At 40.4% G+C, this 26,210-nt stretch overlaps 1 protein-coding gene across 4 annotated transcripts in view; it reads left to right on the forward strand.

Annotated features, from left to right (window-relative positions):
- Positions 1-26,210, forward strand: part of GLI3 (GLI family zinc finger 3) — a 211,403-nt gene that overhangs the window by 46,454 nt on the left and 138,739 nt on the right. For 3 of the 4 annotated variants that reach the window (XM_054059828.1, XM_054059825.1, XM_054059826.1), the window contains exon 3: positions 21,432-21,674. In XM_054059828.1, the coding sequence (XP_053915803.1) occupies positions 21,432-21,674 (243 nt within the window). Of the gene's footprint in view, positions 1-17,180; positions 17,278-21,431; positions 21,675-26,210 lie in introns of those variants that run through there. The other variant, XM_054059829.1, reaches the window with a different exon arrangement.

Here is a 26,210-nt window from a genome sequence, read left to right on the forward strand (position 1 = left end):
CTGGGAAAATTGGATGCCTCAGAGAAAGCCGTTGAGATCAGTGTAGTAGCAACGGTGGAAATACCAGAGTGGGAGGCTTTCAGAGGACAGTAGAATATTGATGCCAAGCTAAGATAACGAAAGTCTATGTTAAGATTAGATAAATGACTGCTGTCTGTAGCCCCCAGTAAAGCCTCTTCTTGCCATGCTGTTAGCAGAGCCCAATTAGTATCAAATAACTAGTCTGTCAGAGTTGGGTGGATACATCAGACCTTTTTGTTCAAAATTACTGGCATGTAGTTGTTGTTTAGGCCGTTTCCAAGCTCATTGCACTGTATGCAGTTGTCATCAAGATAATACTGGATGCCATCACTGTGCCATATTTTTCTCTTGTGTGCATAGTTTTGGGAGTTTACTTGTTGAGTATTTCAACATCAGCTCCTTTATAGACTTGTCTTCCCCAGCACCTTCTTGTCTTGTGCTACCTGTAAGGGCCAGTGCGGCATAAAGAGCCAGTTATTCCATGTGCCTAGCTAGGGATTCCTCTTTGCTGTGTGTCACCCCACCCCCAGTGTGCAGTTTTCATAGAGTGGAGAGCACTTTTTTGCCTATATTTGCATAAGCTGCCCTCAGATCCTGTTATCTCTCTACATCTCTGTTATGCTCGCATTCACTATTGGGTTTCTGCCAGCTGGATTTATTCTTAGTATTAGCAAGATGTAACTGCTGAATCAATTTTTACATATTTTCTATGCAGATTTCTTGCTCTTTTTTCACCTCTCTGTGTGCAAAATGGACGAATAGCATTACCAGTAACCTGGACTTTTGCATAGCTGCTTAAACATGTGGTCAGATTCACTGTTGTATTATAACCAAACTGAGGAGGCTGGGAAGGAAATTAAATCTTTCAGAGCCAGTTGTTGGAGCAGGTGGACAGTGCCATGCTGTTTTGGAAGCACGAAGCATGAAAACCTGTAATATTTCATTTGTTAGCTTTGCTTGAAATCACTACCAACATTTCTTTATGAGTGACTGCATTGCCTTCAGGATGGCAGAGGAAGGGGCAAGAGGGCAGTGGGAAGGAATTATTTGCTCTCATGTTAGCATTTTATATTTTACTCAGCAGTGACTTTTTGATAAGGAAAAAAGGTAAGTAAGAAAAGGGTGGTGAATAAAAGAAAAAAGTGGAGTAAGGAGAAAAGTGGGAAAGCAAGCTTGGAGGGGAAAAGGTAATGCAGGTATTCTTGTCAAGTTAAATTCAGTCTTTGTCAAAGTACTTTTGTGCTAGACACTGAGTTTCACAAATGCTGGTTATATAAAAATGAACAGATTTTCCCAAGTTTATGTAAAGTTTGTATTTTTACCTTTTAGTTAGCTCTTATGAAGCCATTCTATTTATGCATATGGTCAGAGAAATGTTTTCCTATTTAAAATACCCATGTTCAATTTATATTAAAAGCAGGAAAAGTTTTGTTGTTGTTAGTTCTCATAGAAGCCTTGATATGTTTACTAACAGGAAGAAATGTAACTCTGTTTTAAAGAAAAAATAGATGCAAGCCATATGTACTGTGCACGGAAGGAAGCATCTAAAATCTGGTTTGAGTAAAGAACTGTTCTGTGATCTCTTTGTAGAGCTGAAGGGAGAAGTATTTTTTTTGTTAACAATTCCCTTGTCCCAATTTTGTTCTGTGGTTGATTTTCTCTCCAGATTTGTTAGCTGTTAAGAGATGGTAACAGTGTTTTAAAACTTATTATCCCTCAATGGTAAATACAGCCTCCCCTGAGTTTGAAATGGAACATTTTGGCAATGCAAGTTACAATTCAAAAGATGGAATCTAAATGTATACCAGCGAGGCACAAATGCTTGTGAATTTTTCATGAATTACTAAGGTTACCCTTAGCCTTATTTACAAACACCCACACTTACTCACTCAGAACAGTTCTTCAGCGATTTTGACTCCCAGCAGTGGGCTGTTCCAAAGCCATCTTAAGTCAAACTCCACAAGTAAAGAAATCTAGAGGTTTTTTTCCTGCTTCTTATTTCTACCCATGTTTCTCTAACATGGAGATTGTCCTAACTGTGTAAGAAGAAAGACAGGATGTGATTTAATTACTCCACAGCTTTAATAACTCATCTGGGAACAGTGACAATTAATTGTACTGTACAGCTCATCAATCTTCACTGGATCCTGAATTTAAAAAAAAGGTGTTCTTAGCAAGATAGAGTACACATGCTTTTCCTTCTCCCTGTGATCAGGACATCAGTGGTACCACACAGCCTCTAACCCCAGTCATTATCAGAGTTAACAGAAATACCTAAACATTTACCACCTTTTGCTGTCCAGGCAAACTACCTCTGTAGCAGTGAGGGAAGGCACATTAAAATGAAAATCAGAAGATAAGGATGAATATTCTGAGTGTTGCATTCAAGAGATTCCTTTGGCAAAACATAAGTGGTACCAGTAAAACAAGACAACAAAGGGAAAATTTCTTGCACTTTGTGAGACTCAACCAGGATTGAGAATTCACTATGTTTACACTTAATGGGCAGTGTCCTGTTTTCTGTAAAGTTAACTGTATGCATATTGGGTAACCAATGCCTAAATATAGGCTCTCAAGTAGACCTCCAAGAGACTCAGATTGTGCAGCCTGAAAAACATTTTTGTGGTGCCCTCAAAGGACCCATTCTGAAAGGCATCACTTTGCTCAGTTGTGCATATATATCCGATAATACACAGTTATCTGCTGTGGAAAGTTTATATTCTGAAGAGATACAGGCAGACAGATGGAGAAATAGTCTGAAAATTTACTGGCTGCACGAAACTCATGGAGGTCTTGGTCTTTTGCATCTCCAGTCTTCTGTGCAAACACAGACTAATACCAGTTGTTCACCAGGTCATGCAGGGTTCTGCAATTCAGTGCAATTGCCTTGTAATGCTGCAGTTCATAGCAGTTTAGGCCTAGACTTTAAGATGTCCAATTTGAGGAAACCTCAAAAGTTTGTGAATGATTCATTGATGTAAATGGTCTTGTAAGCATTCAGTACTTCTGCATCTCAGGCACCAACATGTCCATAGAGCACTGTCTCTAAAGTGAGATGTCCAGCCCAGAGTATGTTTCTGGGAATGAACACATATACCAGTCTTATAAAATGCCTACCATAGTCTTTCTGGTTATAAGTCTGAAAGTGTTAGGTGTACTCTTAAGACTTCAGGAAAATATGGCTGTATTGATTTGGTTATCTTACCTGTTGATTATCTTTTCTTTGTGTTATGTTACCTTTGTTATCATAGCTGAGAGCCCCTTATTACAACATGGTAGACTGTATATTTTATTAAAATAAGCAATAAAGATGAAAAAGGATATTATTTGCTTGTAGGAGGGATATTGTTCAATTTCAGAGTTCATGTTCAAGTATTGCTGTTCCAGTTTTGGTACTGCTTGGTCTGGCTTTTTTATTCTAGCCAGTGAGAAGGTGGTCTGGTCTGTCCCAAGCAACCACATGTATCACTGGGGCTTAAGTTTTCCCAGTAAAGATTAGATGAGTGATTTGAAAGTGATAATTATTCACTGCTCGTTGAATTTCTCTGCAGTACTTAGTTGCTGAAATGAAAAGAGAGAATGAATTTTTTTAGCTTCAGTTCAGCTGCTTATGTTATTGAAAGATTAAATCAGACCAAACAGTTACACTAGTGAATTGAAGATGGGGTGCACATTATTATTATTACTAGATGACAAAACAGTACCTTCTACAGAAAACTATGAGAAAACACTTTGCATTCCCCATATTTCAAAAAGTTGTGAATTCACCTTACCTACCTTTATCTTTCTGGAATTTAGACATCTAACTGACGTTAATTATCAAGGTGATCTATAGTGATGTACGTCCAAAGGATGAGTCCTTCCACTTTGAGATAAGCTGAATCACCATTTGGAGGTGTCTGCTAATGATAGAAGGAGTGTAGGTAGACAACTGGATTACATTAGGGTTATGTGGGTTGTGTCTTACTTTATTGTTCTGATTGTATGAAACGGCATCAATCAGCTTCCATAGACTTAACTGCTACTATGAAAGTTGCAGGGATAATTACTCCTTAGGTGTTATCTTCCTTCCTCCTGCAAAGCGTGCAAGTGGACCTTAGGTCTGTGGTTTTTATCTGTCACTATTATGAGCCAGCTGCATCAAAGAAAAGGCAATGCTAACAATGTAAAGCGAGAGGAAACTGAAGATGATCCTTCAGGATCTCCACTGTCCTGAATATCATGTGAAAGACACCCCATCTCTCTTTTCCTATGCTAGTTCAGGGCTCAATACTGAGAATGATGGGGGAAAGTTTCTCTTTAATTGAATGTGGGTTGGGGAGTGGGAGTTCTCGGGACATGAGAGAAAATATCCCATCTGAAGAAGGTAAAGAAAGGACCCCATGCTCAGTGAATTGGCATTGGATGGGCAACCTGGTGGGAGATATGGGGAATCATCAAGAATGAGGCATGCTGACTAGCATGCAAGACTGAAGATTAAGAAAAAGACAGATTAAGAGAGAAGATGGGAATATTCTAGCCCGGAGATTCTTCCCATGAGGAATAGAACGAACAGCTTAGTTTTCACACCTAATATATATTGGCTGAAGAGAATGGATCTGAGATGACAGGTTGGTGGAGAGTGGGGCTGCTATAGCAAATAGGACTGGGAGAAGGAGATTGTTGTAGGCAGATGCAGCTTTTTAAAAACAACAAGGTGAAAGTTGGAACACCTGTAATACAATTTAGTGGAAGAAGGAGAAAATTCATCCTCACTAGTGCAACCTTCATCTTCAAAGCCTGGGGTGGAATTCAACATGCAAAATTTGTTGTTATCAGCAACTTCTGTGACCCTTGACAAGCTGTCCATAATTTTCTGCCGTGTATGTCTTGGGGGATGGTAACTTACTAAGCTTACAAGGTGTTTTGCTTGAGGTTTTGAATGAGATCAGTGTCTTGAATCCAAATCACCTGCTTCTTATGGCTGCCATACTCAGTTTTCTATTCTGCTTTTTTCTTTATTGCTTTTTTTATACTGTATGAAGCTGCATGGAAGTAATTAAATTCAATGAATATTATTATATCACAAAATCAGGAATCCCAACATGGGATTCTCTGTGCCTGTGCATCATAATGCAGTCTTTAATTATATGATCACGTGTATTCATGCCTTCCTAGTGTGGTAGCCTGAAGAAACAGGGCATGTGACTGTAGTATTTTTCCCTCTCTTCTCTTTCTCCTCCCTTTAAGCGTGTCACCCTGTCACCCCCTTGGCCAACTTTTGCTGCATTGACAGAGAGGTGATGGTCTAAGTGGTATAAATTCCTATATTTTCACTAAAATACATAACAAAGTAGAAGGTAGCGTATTTATCTGAAAATAGAGAAAGATTGAAATCACCTTTTAGATAATATATCTGCTCAGGAGAGACACTATATATCAATGCCCCAGAAGGGAGGAAACTTTCAGTAGTAACTCCCACCTTTTAAAACACATTAACTGCAAAAGTGCAGATAGTTAGGAACTTCTGTGGTGTCATTACTTACAGCACACCTAAAGCTCTGATCGCCTGGTGCAAGTGAACACCAGCAATATGGTGTGTTTCTTGTTTCCTTGGTATGTGACTTGCAGCTGATTTTCCAAAAGGCAAGCACTTGTGCATGCTAACAAGTGCAGTAGTAGATAACTCTTGAAAACATAAAAACATACACTGTATAAAGTAGATCTTGTGCTAAATATGCTGAGAACCCAAGTTTTTAGGCTCTTTAGACTGGGCACCAACAACTAAGGGCATTAAATGAGTAGTCTCTCTAGGTAGTGGATAATACCATCTCTTCAGCTCACAGAACTGTTGTAAAATATATTTTGTTAATATTCATGAAGCACTCAGATATTATTGTGATGAGCGCCAGAGAAAGCCCAGGAGGAAATTAATAATTCTATCTGGAGAGCTGGGCTTCAATGAAGCACAGCACGTGCGGTGGAGGGGCCACACAGTGAACTCTGAGAGAAGAACCAGGTAGTGACAAGCTGCTCATTAAACACATGCTGTCCACCCCATACACTGGATGAAGCTGGGGTCCTGCAGAAGAAAAATGGCACGTTGCTTTGTATACATTTTGAAGCAGATGGTAGTTACACATGTGAAGTTATAACAAATGGTGCACAGGCAGCCTTAATTTTGCCAAGTCTTTCTTTTGCAGGCTTGGTGTTGCATGCAAATTATAATTTTTCTTCTTGTATTTTTTATGTTCTAATAGCTCTGTGTCCATAAGTGTGTAATGCTTCAAAACCACTATATGATGGTTTTGGTTTACACTTGTGGCAAAAATGCATACCTACTCTCAAGTACTTAAAAGTAAAATATTGCAGTGTGGGAAAGGGGACTTACTGCTACAGAGTAGGTAGTTGCCATCATGTAATGGACTTCCCTGACTGGAATGCTCAGATGAGTTGCTGCAGGAAAAAGTCCTAGTGGATTAAACAGTTGTCGTTGTTTTTTCCTCTAACCTTATATTCAGCCATATTCATACAATCAGAATCATCATAGAATGGTTTGCATTGGAAGGGACCCTAAAGATAATCCAGTTCTAATCCCCGTACCATGGGCAGGGACACCTTCTACTGGATGAGGTTGCTCAAAGCCTCATGCAACCTGACCTTGAACACCTCCAGGGATGGGACATCCATGCCATCTCTCGGCAACCTGTTCCAGTGCCTCACTACCCTTGAAGTAAAAAATCTCTTCCTGATAGCTAATCTAAATCTCTCTCTTTCATCTTAAAACTGTAACCCCTTGTGCTATCCTTGCACTCCCTGCTAAAGAGCCTCTCCCCATCTTTCCTGTAGTCCCCCTTTAAGTACTGGAATATTGTTGACACTCTGTGTTCTGTTTCCTAATGATTTAGAAACCTGCTTGCATTCCATTAAAATTTTAATTACTGATTCCTTCTCAGTAATGAGAGAACTTGCTGGGCCATAGCTATTTTATTGGTTTAAGGTGTAATTTGTTTCCATTTTCCTTTTGGCCTTATCCCGCTATTTTTTCTTGCTTGAAACTTCACTGAAGTGAGTAGTGGTTTTGTCTTGTGGGGCAGTTGAGGAGGAAGCCTTTTTGCCAGTAAATCCAGCTTCTGATGTGCAAGTCTGACATTTCTACAAAGCTACTCCTGTTCTATGAAGGTAACTATGATCACTCCTGGACCACACTTTTAAGTGCTAGCCTTCATTAAGACCATGTATAGTTTTCCTAATTTCCGGTTAGTGACAGATATTATGGTCAGCCTGGCAAAAGAGATGTATAGTCAGTCTCTACCTTCATGTCTTCTTTTAGTTTTCTGAGTGGTTCACAAGCCCACTGGGTATATGAAAGTATTCCTTTGCATTCCTTTCCTCAGTGTTTGAGGAATATGTTCAATATGAACTAAGCTGGTAAGTTACAGTGTAAGGGTAAGTTAAAAACCAAAGTGTTGCCCAGCTGTCTCCCTGCATGTTTTGTACTGCCTTTTCTGCAGGACTCGCATTTGCTTGAGTGTGTTGCCTAGCTTTTTGTAAGGTCATGCCTTTAAATTCAGGCCCAGATAAATACAAGTTATGAGAGGGCTTTGGAACCATCTTCAAGAGCAAGAAGGAGTGTGTGTGAATGCTGACAAAACCCAAGGTTTTCATGGGAAATGGTGAAGGTTAGGAGAGAATAAATATTCTTTTCTATGACAGAATTTGATGTTCTGTTGGGATATTCAGATTCAGATGTAAGAGTGGATATATCTGATAGATGTGTATTGTTGTCATCTGCTTACATAATTCCTTTATGCATTAGTATATTCTTTTTTCCAGTTAACTTGAGGCTTTGACAGGCTTCCTCTCAGAATATCTTTCATAACTTGATTTCATTTTAATTCTTTGGAAAATGGCAAGTTTCACCTTCTTTTGACTTCGCATCACAAACTATATCAGGAACCTTGAAAGGGTTTTGTAGTTATGCTGGTGTCTCGTGGAGGTTTGTGGTGGGACAAAGCTGAAAAAAAGTCCTAACATCTCTAAATAAAATCTCTGAGATGGTATACAGTAATTTTTATGTAAACCAAAAGGCAGTGATATGATACAGACTATGATTTGCCCCTACATTAGGGAATTGCTCTGGATTGAGCCATTAAAATTTTGAAAGTGTATTTAAGGAAAGGAAACAAATAGAAGGCTTCATGTGTTCAAGAATGTGGACAGATGAATTGTGAAGGTGCCAAGAAGTGAATTTGGATTCCTGCTGCTTGCTTGATTGGCAGCTAGTAGTAAAAACATACAGCGATAGTGCGCTTTGAAAAGTTGGTGAGTAAATGCAGGCCATGGCAGAGAGCTCAGTTCAGCTCTTTCTGAAATTATATAGACACCCCTGATTTGTGCCAGTTAGATTGCTGGTTCAAGGCTTTGGTTAATATCAAAAGTAGTGCACGTACTTTGATGTTAACACTCTTTAATGTCCAAGTTTACATCTTTGTTTCCGTGATTTTTGAAGATAAGACCCAAAAGAGAGGGAAGTACGTAGTTCAGTGGAGCTGACTGGTAACCTTACTGCTCTGGAAAAGAATTTTTCTAGTCTTTAAAAAGGAGTTGCAACAAGCAAGCCCAATATGTATTCTGCTGTGAGAAGGCTGTGGACTGTCAGTCTTTTTGCCATGAAATCCTAGCATTTTCTAATGGGAATTTCTTCTTTACAGCTTTGATGTTAGAGTTCTGGTGCATCTATAAAAGGCTAATTGAATTTTATAGGACGAATGTGTTAAAATATTATATCCTCTTCAAGGAGGTTTTGTTAATACAACAAGTAGTTGTGGCACAGTTGACAATATTGTCACGGATAACTGTAGAAGTACCTTAAAGTGTTTAGGCTACAGGTTATCTTCTGCCGTTTTTCACTTTTACAGGAGTTGTGCTAACACTGGTCCAAACAATGATATTAGCATAAAAGTATTATTCTTATTTTGAAAAAATTGCCAATATGATGCAAGAGAGAGATCTGTATTGGAATTCCAAAAGACCGTGATTTCTCTATAAAGGAAAAAAATGAATTCTTGTTGGTGCCAGCAAGATGGACCACTGCGTGGAAAAAAGCTTCTTCAAATATTTAGCAGTCCATAGAGGACATTGGTAAATGAAGACCACTGCTGCTATTCAGGTTTTTCAGAAATGTTATTATTAAAAGCATCATTCAGAACATTCAGGTAGTTTAGATATGAAGAGGGGAAAGGAGTATGCTTGGGATGAGATTTTTCTGCTGATCATATAGTAGCAGGAGGATTGGATAGGTTAGACATAATTAATTCAGAGCACACTTTAAAGGTTGATTTTGTTTGTTTACTTCTGATATTACTTTTTTTCTTCATTTATTTTCCTTTGTTTTCCTGTGGAGGGAACGTGGTAAATAGTTATTAGCCAATAGTTAAGTATTTGTGGACAAGTTGTGCAAGTTGTGGACAATTGTTTTACGTAACAGAAGTGGGAGACATGCTGTGTTTTGCAGAATTAGAGCATTTACTATACAGTGTGATTTGTAGGACAGCTTTGGGCTGACTTGAACATATTCTGCCATCTGATCTAACTGGATGTTTCTGTGTATAAATCAAATGGACCTTGAATCCTTCCATCGTTACTGTACTTATTTGCTATGCAAAAATGCTTTTTCTCTTATGAAATCAGGTTTCAGTATTTTACCCACTTGGTGAGTGAAGAAGACAAAGTTGTGAGAAATGAAATGACTTATGGAGGACCATGGTGAGATCTGAGGAGCAGAAAGATCTTCATGTCCAGAGTTCCTATGAATTCTCCCTTCACTATTTTACTTTTGCAATAACTTGGAGGTTCAGTCCCTCATGAGAGTTGTGTATGCAATGCTTGTGAAGGTTACATTTTCCTTTAAAAAATATCTAGTCTTTTCCTTTTTTTTTCTTTGTTGTTGTTTTTAAGAGGAAACACCCTTTCTGACATTCATTTTGCTTCCTTTTGCCTCACTTTTGTTCAATGCAACAGTGCTGCACCTTTTTATCACACAAATCTTATTAACTGAAATGGAGGAAAATAATTTTTAGTTTGGATTCTGCCGTAACGGGGAAAAAGTCTATTGCATGCTTAGAAATAGTTAGAATGCGTAGAGGTACATTTAACAGGCATTCCTACTTTGTTTTTTAAAAATAGGCCCCTTTCAGTAAAATTTAGTAATTCTTTTCTGTTGTTGGAATACTTTCTGGATTGGAATGGATCCCTCTTTATTGGCTACAGTTTTGCATTCTTTCTCAGCACACAGAAGTGATTATACTCCTGGGCAGTATGCACAGATTTATTTATTTTTTTTAGTTTGCTTGTTTGTATATAGCCAAGTGAACTTTTCAGGTGATTCCCTTTTCCTTCTCCACAATCCTTCCTATACAAATCACACATTTAACTTTTTTGGGGGGATAAAACTTAGTTTATTTTCTATGAAATTAATGTTGCCTGGAAATCTAGGTAGCCAAAAATTATAAGGAAAAAATAATAAGGAAACATTGAAATCTCCTTTTGCCAGATTGTGCATGGATGAAACCATCAAAACATGATTAACAAGTTAAGAATGCTCTTTTTTAACTACCATGGCTAGTGTAGTAGGAAGAGAGGGCGCTGTTTTAATAAAATTGTTCTCACATTTTCTTTCTGAACATGAGTGTTTTACTAACTTGGCTGTCTTTCTGATCTCAGGTGTCCATTGCTTAATGATAAATGGATATATATAATATTGCTTAAGACAGGCACTTAAGTACCTGCATGTGGTTGGATTGTTAAAAGCTTGTGGTGATATTCCAGTTTATTCTCGAATCTGTTACAGAGCGTTGAGGTTAGAAAGACAAATGCAGAAGTGAAAAAAATGAAGTCTCAAAACCAGTTTTGCCCATCCCTAGAACTCAACAGAAAACATTAATTGCTAACTTGCTTTTTATCCATTAATTGATCTGCTTGGCATGCAGTTCCACCTGCTCTGAGGTCATGTTGAAAAGCTGGAAAAAGCTGGTGTGTCTCAGGCTTTCTTGCCCCTTCTCAAATATAGCAGGCAGGACTGGTAGACCCCAATAGAGGCTGGGAAGCCTGGCCAGAAGCAGTGGGTGTGAAGAAGAGAGGAGAGAGGCATTGGCAAGGAGGAACCCATCATCCGGGGAAGGGGACCCCAGAGGCTAATAAGCTGTGGTCAGTTATCTTAATTCTTCAACTCTGTATCACAAGCCTTCTCTCCAAAGCTTTCAAGAGTATTCCTTCCCTAGGTGAGCACATGTCCTTGGATCCAGTCTGATGCTTGCTTGTGTAGCAGCAGTATTTGAATGATTGGTATGTGAAGATGCTAACTATGTGAGGTAGTGTGGCAGTGTGCATCTCTGCCAGAGCCTGTGCATAGTCCTCAGCAGAGGAAACTAAGAAGACAGTGAGCAGAGGGGTGGAAAACCAGGCTAGTCTTTCAGAAGGTCAAATACTTTTTAAGACCTAAGGAGAGACTTTTCTTTTTTAGGGAGCTGTCTCCAGGCAAGGAAGACAGTGCATTTGAACACTTAACTTAGTTAAACACATCAGGTTTGGGGTTCTCAGAATACCAAATTCTTGGGGGAAAAGCAGAGCTGGTAAAAGGAATATTTGGCAATATCCATAGATTAGAAGGTCTCCAGTTTTTAACTAATACACTAATTTCCACAAGATGATTCCAAGCATCAAATCATTTCGTGTACAGGACTCAAGAATTTTCTAGGAAGTTTTTTCTTTGATTGAAAACATCCTTCTCTCTAAGTCTTGCATTTCTTTTGCAGCATTTTTCTCCTGAATTATTTAAACTTCTGATGAGGAATGTAAAAAGTCTCATTTCTGTGTTCAGGTATCCAGCATGCCTGTGTGGACACGTATATGCAGACATCTGTGTATCACACAGAGCCTTATATCCAATTGGTTGGATTTTAGGGAATCTAAGGTGGAATTTGTGAGTACATGTGACCACATATGTTTATACATACTTGCATATAGAAATACATATACGATACATCTACACACTAAAAAAAAATTGATGGCATTCAAATTTTGCCCTTAGACTTTGATGAAATTGTTGTTCACAACTGAGATTGCAGCCATTGTAAATCAGGGCAAAGTAACCCGTGACATATTTTTAAACAGCTGCTATGCTTCAGAGGCCAGAAGTTCAGCAATATAATGGAAACACTGAGTCTTAATGCAACTGTGTAAAAGGATGCAGCAATAAATAAATTTCACAATGAATTAGGTTATATCTGCCATCTAAACTGAAGGGTTGCCATGGCTCTGCTTTGTTGCAAACTACTTAACGATTGGCTAATGATTGCATTTAGCAGTTTGAACCCATGAAGGAAAAATGGAAGGAATATCAACTCTATTTGTATGCAATACTAATTAAAGTAACTTTTTTTATTCTGTCAAGGCCAACGTGTCTGGCCTGTAATGTTACAAAGGGAGATGGTGCACCAAAGGGCGTATAACTCCTCTCACTCTTCTATGGCTTCTAAGGATGGGTAATCAACTTTATATCAGGCTACAAACAGAGTTGTAAAACAGCTTTAAGGCCTGGTGTTGCTTCTGGCTTGGTGAAAAGTGACAGCACCACAGAATATGTCCCCCAGTGTCTGAGTGAAATGAGGCAGTTACCCTCAGAGAGGCATAAATGCTCTATTAGATGGTTGAGAAATACATTTTCCCCCCTAAAACCCTCCTGGGAATTTATTGTAGCGCCTTTGATGTAACTAATTAGCCTGCTCAAAGTAAGCAGTAACTAACAGTCTAATAAGTGGCTAATGGAAGGAACTTCATAATGTTTTCAGATCAGGATCCCTTTGAGTGTCTTGCAAGAAGCTGAGGAGCTTTTCCCTTCTGAGAAATGGTTGCCAGTAGTCAGATCCTGATGCCCATAGTTGTCTTTCTCCAAATTATATTTGAGTCTCCCTAGATGTTGGAGAAGAGCAATAATCCTGGAGATATTCTGAAAGTGCAGAGCTTGAGTTTTAGCCCTGATCGGCAGGCTTGGACCCAATGTTCTATCTTGCTGAGGCTGTCACATGATAACTTGCAGTCTTTGCTGAATTTTGTAAGATGGGAACACTTTTTAAAAGGGGAAATGAAAAAGTAAGATTGTTTTTACAAGAGATTTTTTTCTTCTCATGTGAGTTTCCCAATCCTGAAGAGGCAAAATCAAAATATAAAATTTACTATACTAAGAAAGGGAGATGTTTTTGCCTGTCTTCTAGCTTACAAGGAGAAATCACACACTAGATGTTAATTTTGCAATTAGTTCTACCTTCAAATGTGTTCTACTTATGCATTAAGCCTTTCTATTTTTTTTTTTGTCCAAAGGAACTACAAATCACTCTTACTACTAAGAGTCCTTTCCTCATCAAGTTAATGGTACAGCATTTCCACATACTGACAAACATCTCCGATACATTTTCCAGGCACAGACCGTTCACAGTCAATGGTTGGAGCATTTCTGATGCTGAACATCAGTCCCTCTTGCTCTGCTTTGCATGAGTAGTTTCATTGGATCCCCTGATTACATTATGAGTAAAGCAAGCAGGATTTGGACCTTGTAGGCCCCAGGAAGGTAAACTTAAAAGCCACCACCTGCTCGATACCTGGGTGCAGGGTTTAGTGTTTCTCCTGCAGCAGTCAATGTCGTCACTAACACCTAAACCAGAGTGCCGGGGGCTGCGCTCATGAGTGGTGTTAAGTATCACTGCAATAATCCACTGTCTGCCATGGGAGAAACACGTAGCCCTGAACTTGGGAAGGGAGAAAATGATTTTCAGCTGTTTTGATTTAAATTGTTTGTTTTTGTTATTTTAAAGCCTGTGTGGAAACGGTCTGGGTGAGGGCTTGTTCAGCAGTGAGGCTCTCACTTCTTTGGAGTCTCACCCTGCGAGTTGCTGAGAATTAGTGCCTCCATCAGCTTCTCTGAGACTTTCAGCCCCGCAGGCCGGGGCTGGGCATTGCTGGGGCTCAGGCTCCACTTCTTGCCTGGTTGGTTGTTCAGCTAATCAAGCTTGGCCGGCAGGGTAGTGCAGGAACCTGGTTCGCAGCAAGCAACTTCGGCGACTTGATCCAAAGTCATTGAAGGCAAGTGGGATGGCTCGAGTGTCAGGTCAGTAACTTCAGACATATACCCAAATGTTCCTCCTTTTTTTCCCCATGTCCTGCATGATCAGTGACATGTTGGATCAGGTGCAAGGCAGCCCAGCCCTGCCTCTTGCCCTCCTTGACTGCCTTCTGAGAGTGAGAGTGCCAGGACTGACCAGGACATTTTCACAGCACCCTGTGGCTTTGTGTGTTTTCTTATGTTCTCAAGGTAGAACTTGTTTTAGCTTAAATGAGATTTTTAGTATCTCCCTGTAGGTCTGATGCTGGGGTTTGCAGATACAGACTCCCAGTTAAATCTGGTAGGTGTTTGCTTATATGAAATTTTAAAGGTGGTTTTATTTTAAGTGATTTCATATAAATCTGTTTAACTTCAGCCATTTGGTATTAGTTGGGAGCAGCTGGGGAGGCACCAAACAATGTAAATTCATACAGATAATCAAGAAATTGAGGTAAAGATATTGCACTAACAAGGCTCTCTCTGATCTAAGTGTCTGAAAAAGTTTACCTGAATTTTATGCTGCTCTGTACCATTAGCAGATTCCCCAGCACTCTTGGGGAAGGATTACATGCACAGCTGGAAAAGGCTGTAAGCCATGTTCTGCTGATAGCAGGGCATCACTGACTTAGTGTTGGAGCATGTACAGGCCTAGTCTTGTCTCCTCCAGGTTGGTGTGAGGTCTGTCATTGACCCGGAGGAGCACAGGATTAGGCTCTGTTTTGAAAGTCCTAGAAACTGTCTTGATGCACCGGGTTCTGGCTTCCTCTGTACTTTCAAAACAGGGACTTAGCTGAGTTGTGCTGTAGGTGCAGTGAAAATGAACGTGTCTCATTTGTGGAAGACTATGGAGGGGTGTAGTATTATGTATGTATTATCAGGATTGGGTCCCCTTCCTGCCTCATCAATAAATCCTTTTTCTGCCACTGGAAGTTAAAGATGACGAACAAGAGTAAGTACACGATTTCTCAAGATTTTTCTGGACATCGGAAAAAACAAATTCACAGAAAGGGTCATTGGTCACTGGAACAGGCTGCCCAGGGAGGTGGTTGAGTCACCTTCCCTAGAGGTGTTTAAGGGACGGGTGGATGAGGTGCTGAGGGGCATGGTTTAGGGAGTGTTAGGAATGGTTGGACTCAATGACCCAGTAGGTCCCTTCCAACCTAGTGATTCTATGATTCTATTAATCAAAATAAACAAAAAAAAAACGCCAAAACCAGGGTAAAGAGCTGTGTATTCATGTTCCAAAGGTCTCAAATCAGTTCCTGGAAAATACTATACATGTGGTAATGGGAAAATAACTAAGCTGAAAGTCCATTACAAATGGGACTATAAATCTATACATTTTCAGTGGTGAGTGCAGATAATGTATGCCATTTATAAGCACAAAAGTCTTGTATAAGGTATGCTTAAGCATTGCAAATAGAGTACTGTACTTGTTATCTAACAGATTTTGTAGCCTCTCTTATTGAGTCTATTTTTAAAACCGATTATGAGCATTGTACTTCGTATCTGTGTTAGTATTTCCAGAGCATGTACTTCATGTGCAGTTGCTCCAAATGCAGGAAAGTAACACACTTGGAACCAAGAGCACCCAATTTAAACTTGTGTACCCATCCAAAACAAAACATCAGTTACAATATGCACTGTTTTTAAAGGATGGCACAGTCCTAGGGATGTGTTTCCTCCAGCTTTGCTCATAAGGTGACCAGAGAGCAGCAATCAGGGTGTGTATGCAAGAAGGCACAGATACTTGTGTCCTAATGTATCTGTGGAAACTGCTTTACTGCATCATTTCAAGGAAGAAAATATCAAGTCTCAAAAACTTAGACCTTCTTAAACATGAGGGAAATGGCTTTCTTACTTAGTTATCTATTCCATTAAGAATCTTAAGTCGTCAATCTTTTTTGCACCCTCCCCACCACTTCCTTCTGGCTCACAGCAACCGAAAATGCTACTTTTCTGGGAAAGACTGATATTCTGACTTCAGTTTTGTAATTTAATGATGGAGAGTTTCCTTAGTAAACCAAATTTAGAGTACTAGAATGCTTATCTTATATCCAGACCTTGAACATAAAAGGCATTTTATACCAGCAATTGTTCATTTAATGAGCAATTGCAGAGTGCAGGACGGTTAAGGGATTGAGCTATATGCACCATTATTGCAAGAAGTATTCCGAAATACCAGAAATAGGACGTAAGCTCTGATCAGGGGGACTGTGAGCACAATTACCTTCTTTTCAAATCCTTCTGTGACACTGCGGGAGGAAAAAGGACTTTGAAACTTGAAAGGAAAGAGCTTGCTTTCAACCTCAAAAGCTAGGAGGAAAGGGCTCTGAAATTTGCTCAGTATTCCCAATTCACCATTAGCCTGTTTCTTCCTTTAGCCTCAAGGCATTCTCCGCTTTTTGAAAAGATGTTAAGAAATTCAGTCACAATAGAGAGCCTAGTTTTGAACATGTTTCACTCGGTCCATTGAGGTCTGGTCTTCAGCCTTTGTGTGGGGTGAATTGAGCTGAGCAGCAAGCTGGTTGGGGAGAGGTGAATGAGCAGTCTCTGTGCAGTCACAAATTCTGGCAAAGAAAAGATTACCCTTTCCTTTATTTTACAATATGCATTCCTGTACAATCCTGCTAGTGGCAATATGCGGAGCCGAGCTTGTGCTTAGGTCAATATGGAGCACTTGGTTTATAGCAACTCTTGTTAAGTTTGTCTTGTAATTGAAGCTGCTGTTGACCTTGCTTGGAGACCATTTGTAAAACCGTTTATTTAGCATAAACTGAAATAATAAACCCTCCTTCTCTTAGGCCGATTGTGATAGGGTGACATTAGTTTGATTTAATGATTAGCCGCCTGACCCCTCAGCTAGAGAGAGCTGCTTGAATAGGGAGAGTTCACTAGGAAGCACACAGGAAGAATACTAATGAGCTTGTTAAATTTAGCATGGCACCAACTACTTCTAATTCCTCTAATGGGAGAAGCACTGCCTCTGAGAGAGAGGGAGGGAGACAGGGAGAAGGGGGGGAAAGGGAGGGAGGAATGCCCACGTCCCGGTAGCCAGAGAATTTTGGTCAAGAGAAGAGCTTGGAAGGAGCGTCAGCCAGGGTCTCTTGGACTGAGTTGTAAGTACCTTGTCTCTTCTCTTACCCAGCTGAAGTGTGTCAGCAGATCGCTCATGAGACAGTAGTGCTCTCCGCAAGTTGCATGCAGAAATGCGGCGATGAAACTTAATACATAAACAGATTTAACTGAGCTGATGCTGTCTCGTTTAAGCATGAGTCTCTCTGAAGTGTGTTGAGACTGATTTTTAGTGCGGTGTGTCAGTAGATTTCAACTTCATTTTTGTTTGCTGACTTTAAGAGGTTTAAAGTAAAGAACTACTTTGTCTTGGTCTACAATGAAAAAGCAAAAAAGTTCAACAGGGAAAGAAAGTTTAATGGATTTTTTCACTGGGTTTGGAGTCTTAATTTTCAATTTTCTGAGTAAATCAGCTGAGCAATTAAAAATGCTTTTATTCAGGCATGCTGTCCAGTGTCAGTTTTTTGGAAAAGCTTGTTGATTAAACGAGGTGTTCCTTGGTGCTCAGCACTTCTAATAAAAACTTCTTCTGATGAGAATAACAGAACTAAATTGGTTATTTCTCAGTCGATGGGAGAACCTTGGATTAATGTGATCATTCCAGGCTGCGAACTTGTAACATGTGTCTCTGGCTGCTGGCTTGTTAAGACAGAGTAGGCTATACATGAAGAAAGAGAAGCTTATGCAGATTGCTCTTGGGGCCTGATTACTTTTTATTCTTTTTTCTTTTCTTATTTAACCCCTTTCTCCTACACCCACAAAAGGTGGGTGGGATGACCTATGCTAGAGTCAGTGGAGTCCCACCAGTGGGAAGCACGTGGAGATGAGGGAGGATCAGGCCCCTTAACTTTGGCATTTGTCTCTCTGCAAGATTTTAGTAAATTGGTTGTTTCTTTTGACCCTAAAGCTGGCCACTTCTAAAACGTGAGCAGAGCAGTAACAGTTGTCATGTGTTTGGCTGTAAACCCCTTTGGCAGATGCTGCAGGAGGAGCAGGCTGTTTGCTTACATTTTTGCTATAGTGTCCCACTTGTTGCCATGGTGGACAGTATGTTTCTGTCAATAATTTGGCCTGGCACAGCTTGCCTGCACTTACTCTTAGAACTTTATTGAACAATTCAGCTGAAACAGAACAAGATTAGACAGCTTTCGCCTTTTGGCTCGCTGGAGTGGCTCGCCTGCTGTTGTGAGAGTCGGTAGCGTTACTGCAAGTGGAGTTTCCTGCTCAGTGCTCAGGGAACTCCTGCAAACCACTTGCCTGTTCGTGTCCTGGAGCGCGGGTGCTGTCAAGTTGCTCATCTGCCCCTTACCCGAAGAAGCTCAGTGGTGTGGAGCCTGAAGTTAACACTTAGCAAGATGTTTGGCTGTGAGATATGCCTTGTTATTGCAAAAATGCCATCATGTTTACTTAAAAAAAAACCCGAAAAACTTCTGGGGGAATTTTTACATGGCAGACAATGTACAGAAATGCTTGACTTCTAACAACATGTGGCAGTGATTTCATAATGGTGAGACAGATGGTTGATGCACAAGGAAAAATACTGATTTTTTTGTTTTCTTTTTTTTTCTTCTCGAGGAACCAAAAAACGTAAGCTTATTAAAGCAAAGCATATTTTTCCTTTAGTTTCCTTTAGTTCAAAGCCATTGAAAGTAGGTTTTGAATTTCATTCAGCAGTTTGGAAAATCAGCTTGTTCCCTAGTAGTCACTAGTACCTTGATTCATGACACATGCATGTTTTGAGAAGGGAGGAATAAAAGTGGAGCCTGCAGACAGACGTCAACTTCTTGTTGTATCCCAGGATGGCAGTTTTAACAAATATTATCTTTATATGGAAGAGTAAAAGAACTGAAATCCTATCTGATCCTCGGATTGATTATAGAGCCCCACAAATCACTCCAGCTTCTTATTTCTATACTGTGGTAGCACAGGTTAGCTTACTCTGCTTAAGGGTCTGTCAGGATTTCAAATGGAGTGTAATCCCCTATTTTTACAAGAGTTTACATCTCATCAGTGAAAGTTCACTCTAGGTTGAAATTTAACATAAAAGACTCCGACTAGAGAGAAACGTGATGGAAAATATGACTTCAGGGTGATTTATTTTTAATTTTTTTTAGTTATACGAGCAGCTTTCTGAAAACCTCATATAAGTTTTAAAGTTTTAGAGTCCCTGTTGCAGTTCTCTAAATAAAACCAGCTTCAGTGTAAAAAGTTGAAACCTTAAACCTTGCTAATCCAGAGCAGGGACCAGTGCCTGTGCATATTAATAAAAAGTAGAAAAGGGCAAAGGGTTTAAACTCTGCAGTGTTGTTGTCCATTTCCATTAACTCTTTCTTCTCAGACTCAACCCTGGAAATGCTCTGTATGGAGAATTACAGCTGGCTGTAAAAGGAATTCAGTCCCTGGAAGATGCTGATAAGTCAGCAGACCCCAGTTGCTGTAATACTCAGAGATAGAAAAATAATTAAGCACTCAATAGGCTGTGCTGCTGGATTTTCTTGTTGGTGCTGCTTGTGAGAAGAGGGGGCAGGGAGAAGCCTGGAGCACTGCATTCAAAGCAACGGTTTTAGCTAGTTTATGTATGGAATGGCCAAAATGCAACACCACGTATCTGTACGTATGGAGCCTGTTTCTAATTGAATTCATATGAAGGCAAATAGGTTGAGTTATGCTGGTGTCAGACGTGATGAAAGTAGTCTCCTGGTGAATTGCTGGCTGGTGCTTTCACTGTGTGAACGAGTATACCAGGGCAAGGTAAAAATGAAAATTTAGCCCTGACCTCAAATCTCTGGCAACTGAAGTGCAGTCTAGGCACTGTTGTGAATGATTCTTCCTTGCATGTGGGTTATAGAGTAAGCGTACCTTAGTTTTATTTCCTAGGGGTGTTTTAATTTCCTTTCTAGTTAACTTTTCTGTGCCTGGTGTTTAATAATCTGAGGTTTCTCGTGTACTTTTAGAACTTCTGAGCAACTTTTGAAGCTAAGGGTATTTATCAGTACTCTTCAAGATGTATTGGTGTACGCCCACATGTGCAGCGTGGTTGATTAACCAAGGCTGTACCTGGAACATGAACATGGGCCAAGGATTACAGCCAGCAATCATGCTTGTTTAGAGAAATGTCTGTATTCTACAGCAATACTGCAACTGAAAGAGAGCATTTACAGCAGAGACTTGTGTATAGCTAAAAAAAACCATTCTGCCGCATGGCATGTATGAAATGTACCCAGGAAAATGCATCTGGCTTTTGAGGAACAGAACAATTTTCTCTGTTTTTTGCAGGGTGCACATAGTCCCCAGGGGTTCAAATTCACATGGGAGCAGAGAGTTCGTTCAGTACCTGGTGCTGGGGCTGCCTGAAAGGGAGGTTGGTGGGGCTGTCATTGGTAGACCCTTTTCCCCTCACAAAGGGAACCACAGACCTAGAGGCTTACTCCAGTCTAGGGCTGGGGTCTGACCTTTCTAATTGTGTCAATCCCCCACCACCAGCCCCCACATCTTTCTTTCCACCTTTTTCATTAAGAATTTGTGGGTTTGTCAGTGGATATGGGAGAAAGGCAGAGGACAAGTGTGCTCTATCACCATCCACACACATCCATGTGGTGACATTGTTAGAGGGGGTGGCCTTGCTTGCACCTGCATGCAGCTGGTGCAGCATCTTGAGCGATTTTGCCCCTTTTATTTTTTTGCCTTACTGCTGATTGCCTTTCTGCAAGGCTCCAGCCTCTCCCACAGGCAAACCTCCGAGGACTGGAGTCGGGCTGCAAGGCAGCGGTGGGTGGCTAGGTTTGATTTAGGCCCAGCCAGCGGGGCTCATCTTCTCCTCTTTGTGACAAATCACTTTCTGCCTCCCCATCAAGCGGCCCAAACTCCCGACCTCCTTGTCCCAGAGGCAAGGAAACAGCAAGCCTGTGTCTGTTCTTGCAGGATTGATAGCCCCGCCAGTAGAGCATCGGTGCATGGGTGACGATGATCTACCGCTCAGCAGCTGCCTGCTCGGAACGGGCAGGCTTCCCCAGACCATCTCTCATAGCCACACGTGCACCTACTGTCACAAACTTACACCATGAGGAGCGGGTAGCAAGGAGGAGGGTGTGAGTGGGGGTGAGAACTTTTCTTTATTGCATATGCTGTAAACGGGCTAAAAGTGCGTGTCTCTCTTTCTCCTTCCCTTCTCTCTTTCTACTCCCTCATTTTTTTGCAGAGGATGAAAGTCCTGGGCAGACCTATCGCAGAGAGAGAAGGAACGCGATCACAATGCAGCCGCAGGGTGGGCAAGGCCTCGGCAAGATCAGTGAAGAGCCTTCCACGTCGAGTGAAGAAAGAGCCTCATTAATCAAGAAGGAGATCCATGGATCTATATCGCACCTTCCCGAACCTTCTGTACCTTACCGCGGGACACTCTTTACCATGGACCCCCGAAACGGTTACATGGACCCTCATTACCGTAAGTGTTGACTGCAGTTCATTTTGGGATGCAAAGTTGGAAGGCTGTCAAGGCTGTCAGATTCGGTGCAATTTTTTTTTTGTCGCCTTGAATCATCCCCAGGGAGAAATGCTTTGTCTGGTGGGGGTGTCGGGTGTTGAGGCAATACAATCTCTTTTTCTGACGTTAAAAACCGGGGGGCATTTGCATTGCAGCTTGAAATTATCAGAGGCCTCTGCAAAGCAACTTCCACAGGACATCTCATCTGTTGCTAATCCTCCTCAGCCATCCAGGGTTGCATTTGCTCCACCTCCTTAATACATGAAGAAAAAAAGCCTCATTAAAGAAAGCCCAGAATGAAAACGAAACTGGCCTTAAAATCCCTCTTTTAAAATCCCTCTTTTAAAACAATGTTAAAGTACAGTATTGAGAGGAGGAAGGACTGTGCCTTGTACAGTGAGAACTGGGGAGGAGGAGGAATCGGAAGGTTTATTCTGTGGTTTTGGGGTTTTTGTTTGGTTTCAGAGGTTCTTTAGGGATTCACGCGTGTGTTTGGATATATGGTCTGGTGGAGTGGTTTTGCAATTCTCTTCCCCAGCTACAATTCCATGAAGTTGTAGGGGGGGCGGAAAAAGGCAAATGGTTTCAACTTCTGAATTCTTGCTCAGGCATTAATAAAAGAGTAAGAAATTAACTGACACTTGAACACAGATGTGGAATGGATTTCTCCACAGGCAAAATATGAGGGAGTTAAGCAATTTTTTTTCATCTGCTTCTAGTTTACAAAAAAAGAAAGAGAATAAAAATCATTTAGTTGTGTAGTAATGAAGTACATCTTGAGGTGTCAAGGCTTGTGCCTTTTGATTATAGATTTATCACCCAGTCAGGATACAGATTTGCCATTTAACCTTCCCGTCTCCAGTTCCAGATGATAGGCTTAAGACCCACAAAAAGGGGCCAGTCTGCATTGGGTTGGTTGTTTTTTTTTTTTTTGCCACATCATTCAGAAATTTTAGTGTTTTAAGGCAAAAGGTCATTAGCCAGACGACTGATTAGCGAGGACAGCTGATTAGTGCATGTTTTTTTGCTAAAGAAAGTGCCAGGGATAAAAGCTAATTTTATCCCTTCATTAGTTGGGCTAGCAGCAAAGGAGAATGTTCGCTCATCAGGGTGCAGATCAAAGTGTGTCTCACACAACCTTAAGTCTCACCAACCTCCTTTTTAAAAAAAAATAAAACCCTGCCTGATTGTTAATAAGGATGGAGGTATTATGAGAAAACGAACACTTGTTTTCTTTATAGTTTAGATCAGTATTTAAGAGAAAAGTTTGCAGCTAATCTTTTGAGCTCTCTTAGAGTGTAGGCAGGCAGTTTCTGTACACCCTCCTCCTCTCTCACAGAGCCCTGCTCAAACCCTCTGGGGGAGTTACTCATCTTTCTGCCGAGGAGGATGTGTTGCAGCACACCAGCGGCAGACACGTCTGCCAGAGAGACGTGCATGTGCAGAGCACAGACCGCTCACGAGCAGCAGCTTATAGAAATATTAGCTTGCAAATTGGAGTCATCATTTGTAGCTTACTGTTTCTTAATGTAACCCCTGAATCTCACTTAAAAAAAGTATTACTGGGGAAGCAAAATAACTCCTTTGTTTGTAGGCAGTACAACTGGGGAGAGATGAAATGTGTGACAAAACTCCCCAAACAAACAACAAACCTTATGCTGAATTTAGTGGTGACGATTACCATCCTTTAAATCTTGTTCAAAATTTTATTGATACTACTGAAAATTCAGATTGAAGAAAATGGGAGGCTTGTCTGAATGGGTCTGAGTGGTTTGCATTTAGTTTATTTTGTTTTATTTTATTGAATTTGCCTTTTGACAAGAGTTCTCAACATTAGATGAAGCTACTATGTCTGTATTGTGGACAATAATGCTCGCTAGTTAGGATGTGTGGGCTACAAGAAAAACACTGATGTCAGAAGTTGAGAGAACAGAAGTTATTCAGCATGTATCAGTAGAGAAACAGGAGGTGAGTTAATTTTAAATGAGCAACATGATCTTAAAGCAGAAGTCTAAGTCAGAAAACATCAGATGGGCAGACCTGCTTCACCGCTGCTGTAAGCGAGCTGTACATTTGTACTCACTGATTTATAAAATCCCTCAAGCTATTAATGTCATATAAAGAGCCATCATGCTTTTATTTACCTTTAATAGATGTGATGCAGAAGGACAACTGAAGAGACAAATGTCTAGTTAGATTTACAGGAAAGCAGGAAGACTTACTGAAATTTTCATAGTAGTTATATCATTTATATATGTAAGACATGCTTTCATCAAAGTGGTGGCTGTATTCAGGCTGACACTTATAGTGGTCCATATGAAGAAGACTGAATAATGTAAGAATACCCCAATCTCGCTGTAGCAACAGGTGAAGAACCAACAAAACTCTCATTCCCTTCCTTAGTTTCTTGCCAGTTTTGCATATGGATAGAAAATACCGTTTTAATTCAGCATAGTCGGGTATGTAAGCAGTCACAATAATTCCTTAGTTTCCCTTTGGCTGGAAAATACAGACTTTTCAAGATGCCTAATTTGTGCTTCTATTTATACCTACTTTGTATTTAAAAGTGCGGGCAGGCTTCCTGTAACACAGGAAAAGGGAAAATAAATTTTTTAAAGAAGAACATCTGTATATTTTTGTGGCAAGAAAAGAGAATGAGCGTTTAAGTCAATTGTGTGTGGAACGCGTGTACCCTCCAGGAGTTGCAGTTATGAGAAACAACTTGAATGCTTTGCATTTCTACATGTAAATATGCATGTCTCTGTGTATGTGCATTGTAGGATTTTTGTTATAATTTTCTTCCTAATTAAAATGACTGATGTTGTAAATGTTGGAAATAATAGTTACCATATATGTGGAATAAATATCTCACTGAGGGGGAGTCTAGTCTCGTGGAGACTGTGGGTAGGAATAATAGGTGTGTTTCAAGTGGACCAGCTTTTCAAACAGATGGGATGAAACATGCTATAGAGCTGGTGGCCCTTCAGCGCTGCCACAGAGCCCCTTAGCCATTTAGCAACTGAGAATGAGAGAGTGGCCTCATGCTCAGCTCACAGCCCTCCGTCCTCCAAGACATAAAGGGGAAAACATATAGGCCTGAACCATAAATTCTTGTTTTCTGAGTTTTTTTTTTTTGTTATGAATATCTTGAGCACCTTTTAAACACTGCTCAGATTTTTCTTTTTTTTTTTTTTAACTTTTTCAAAACTTTTTTTCTTTTTGAAAGTATTAAGGCAGATGATAAAAATGCTGGAGTTTCCTTTCACGTGTTGCACCTTTTCTTCATTAAGGAGAGCAGGGTTACTGAGCGTAATCACAATGTTTCTTAAATAGATTTAAACCCCCCTGTTTCTCTAACAGATTGCAGTGGTAGTTGGAGCCCCTTGTTAATGTAAATTCTGTCTCTAGAGGTGGGGCTGAGGCAGGGGAGGTGGGGATAGCAACTTCCCTTTGTTATTCTCTTCCCCAGTTTTAATTCCCACGAAGATTTATGACAGTGCTAAGACTGCCTGTCTCACAAGCCATTCCTCATGGAAAAAATGAATCATTCCTGATGTAAACACTTTGATTTAAAACACACTGCTGGTATTCTTCCCTGGGTTTCACAGCTCATCTGAAAGAATTGTTAGTTCCTAATTAGTAAAGCCTGAAGAATTATCTAAAGTAAAAAGCAATGACAGTTCAGTTGGCTCTGATCTAAGAATTCGTATGTACAGGAATGGCCCTGGCAGGATTCTTTTTCTAGCACACCCCTTCATCTCAAAGAGGTTGTACTGAATGTAACTGAAAGCAGGAACTCACTGGGTTTTGGGGTTTTTTTTTCATTTTTTTTTTCTTTTCCCTTCCTTACCAGGGATTTATTCTGCTGGTTTTTGAAGCTTCTGTATCTGTCTGGGGAAGTGGGAACTGCTTATTGCACATTTCATTGGATTAACCATCCAAAGGTATTGATTGCCCTCAGTTCCCACTGACTGTGCCTGGACTTGTCCTTTGTAAGGATCAGGCCCCACATAACTGCCCCAGGTTAGATTACCCACTGTTAGTGTCATCTCAAAATCAATTTCCAACATGAAGAAAAGACCACGGCAAGGAAAATACAGTGCTGGTTCACTAGGTGCACTTGTTCATTTACTGCATTTTAATTTCTATTGACAAGAATTCCCCTTCATTCATCTCCCCATAGACAAGGAAAAAGAAGAAAAAAAAAGAAAGAGGGAATTAGATTCTGTTTCTACAAATGCAAATTGGTAACTGGAGACATTGCTTTAAAATGTAGTCATTAGAAAGCAATGACTTTTCATGGTAACGTGGCTTGAACCACACTGGCCAGCTGAGTGCGGGGCGTTTGACAGTGAGAGCAGTCCAAGTGCCACCAGCAGATGAGTTTATGGGGAGGAATCCCCATCTGCTTTGTAGAGGAGGGAGCCAGTGGCCTCTCTCATCGTCTCCCTGGCACATTTTGGAATTCCAGAGGGATAACCGAGACACTTTAGGATT

The sequence above is a fragment of the Cuculus canorus genome, chromosome 2, assembly GCF_017976375.1.
Source record: "Cuculus canorus isolate bCucCan1 chromosome 2, bCucCan1.pri, whole genome shotgun sequence".
NCBI classification, from domain to species: domain Eukaryota; kingdom Metazoa; phylum Chordata; class Aves; order Cuculiformes; family Cuculidae; genus Cuculus; species Cuculus canorus.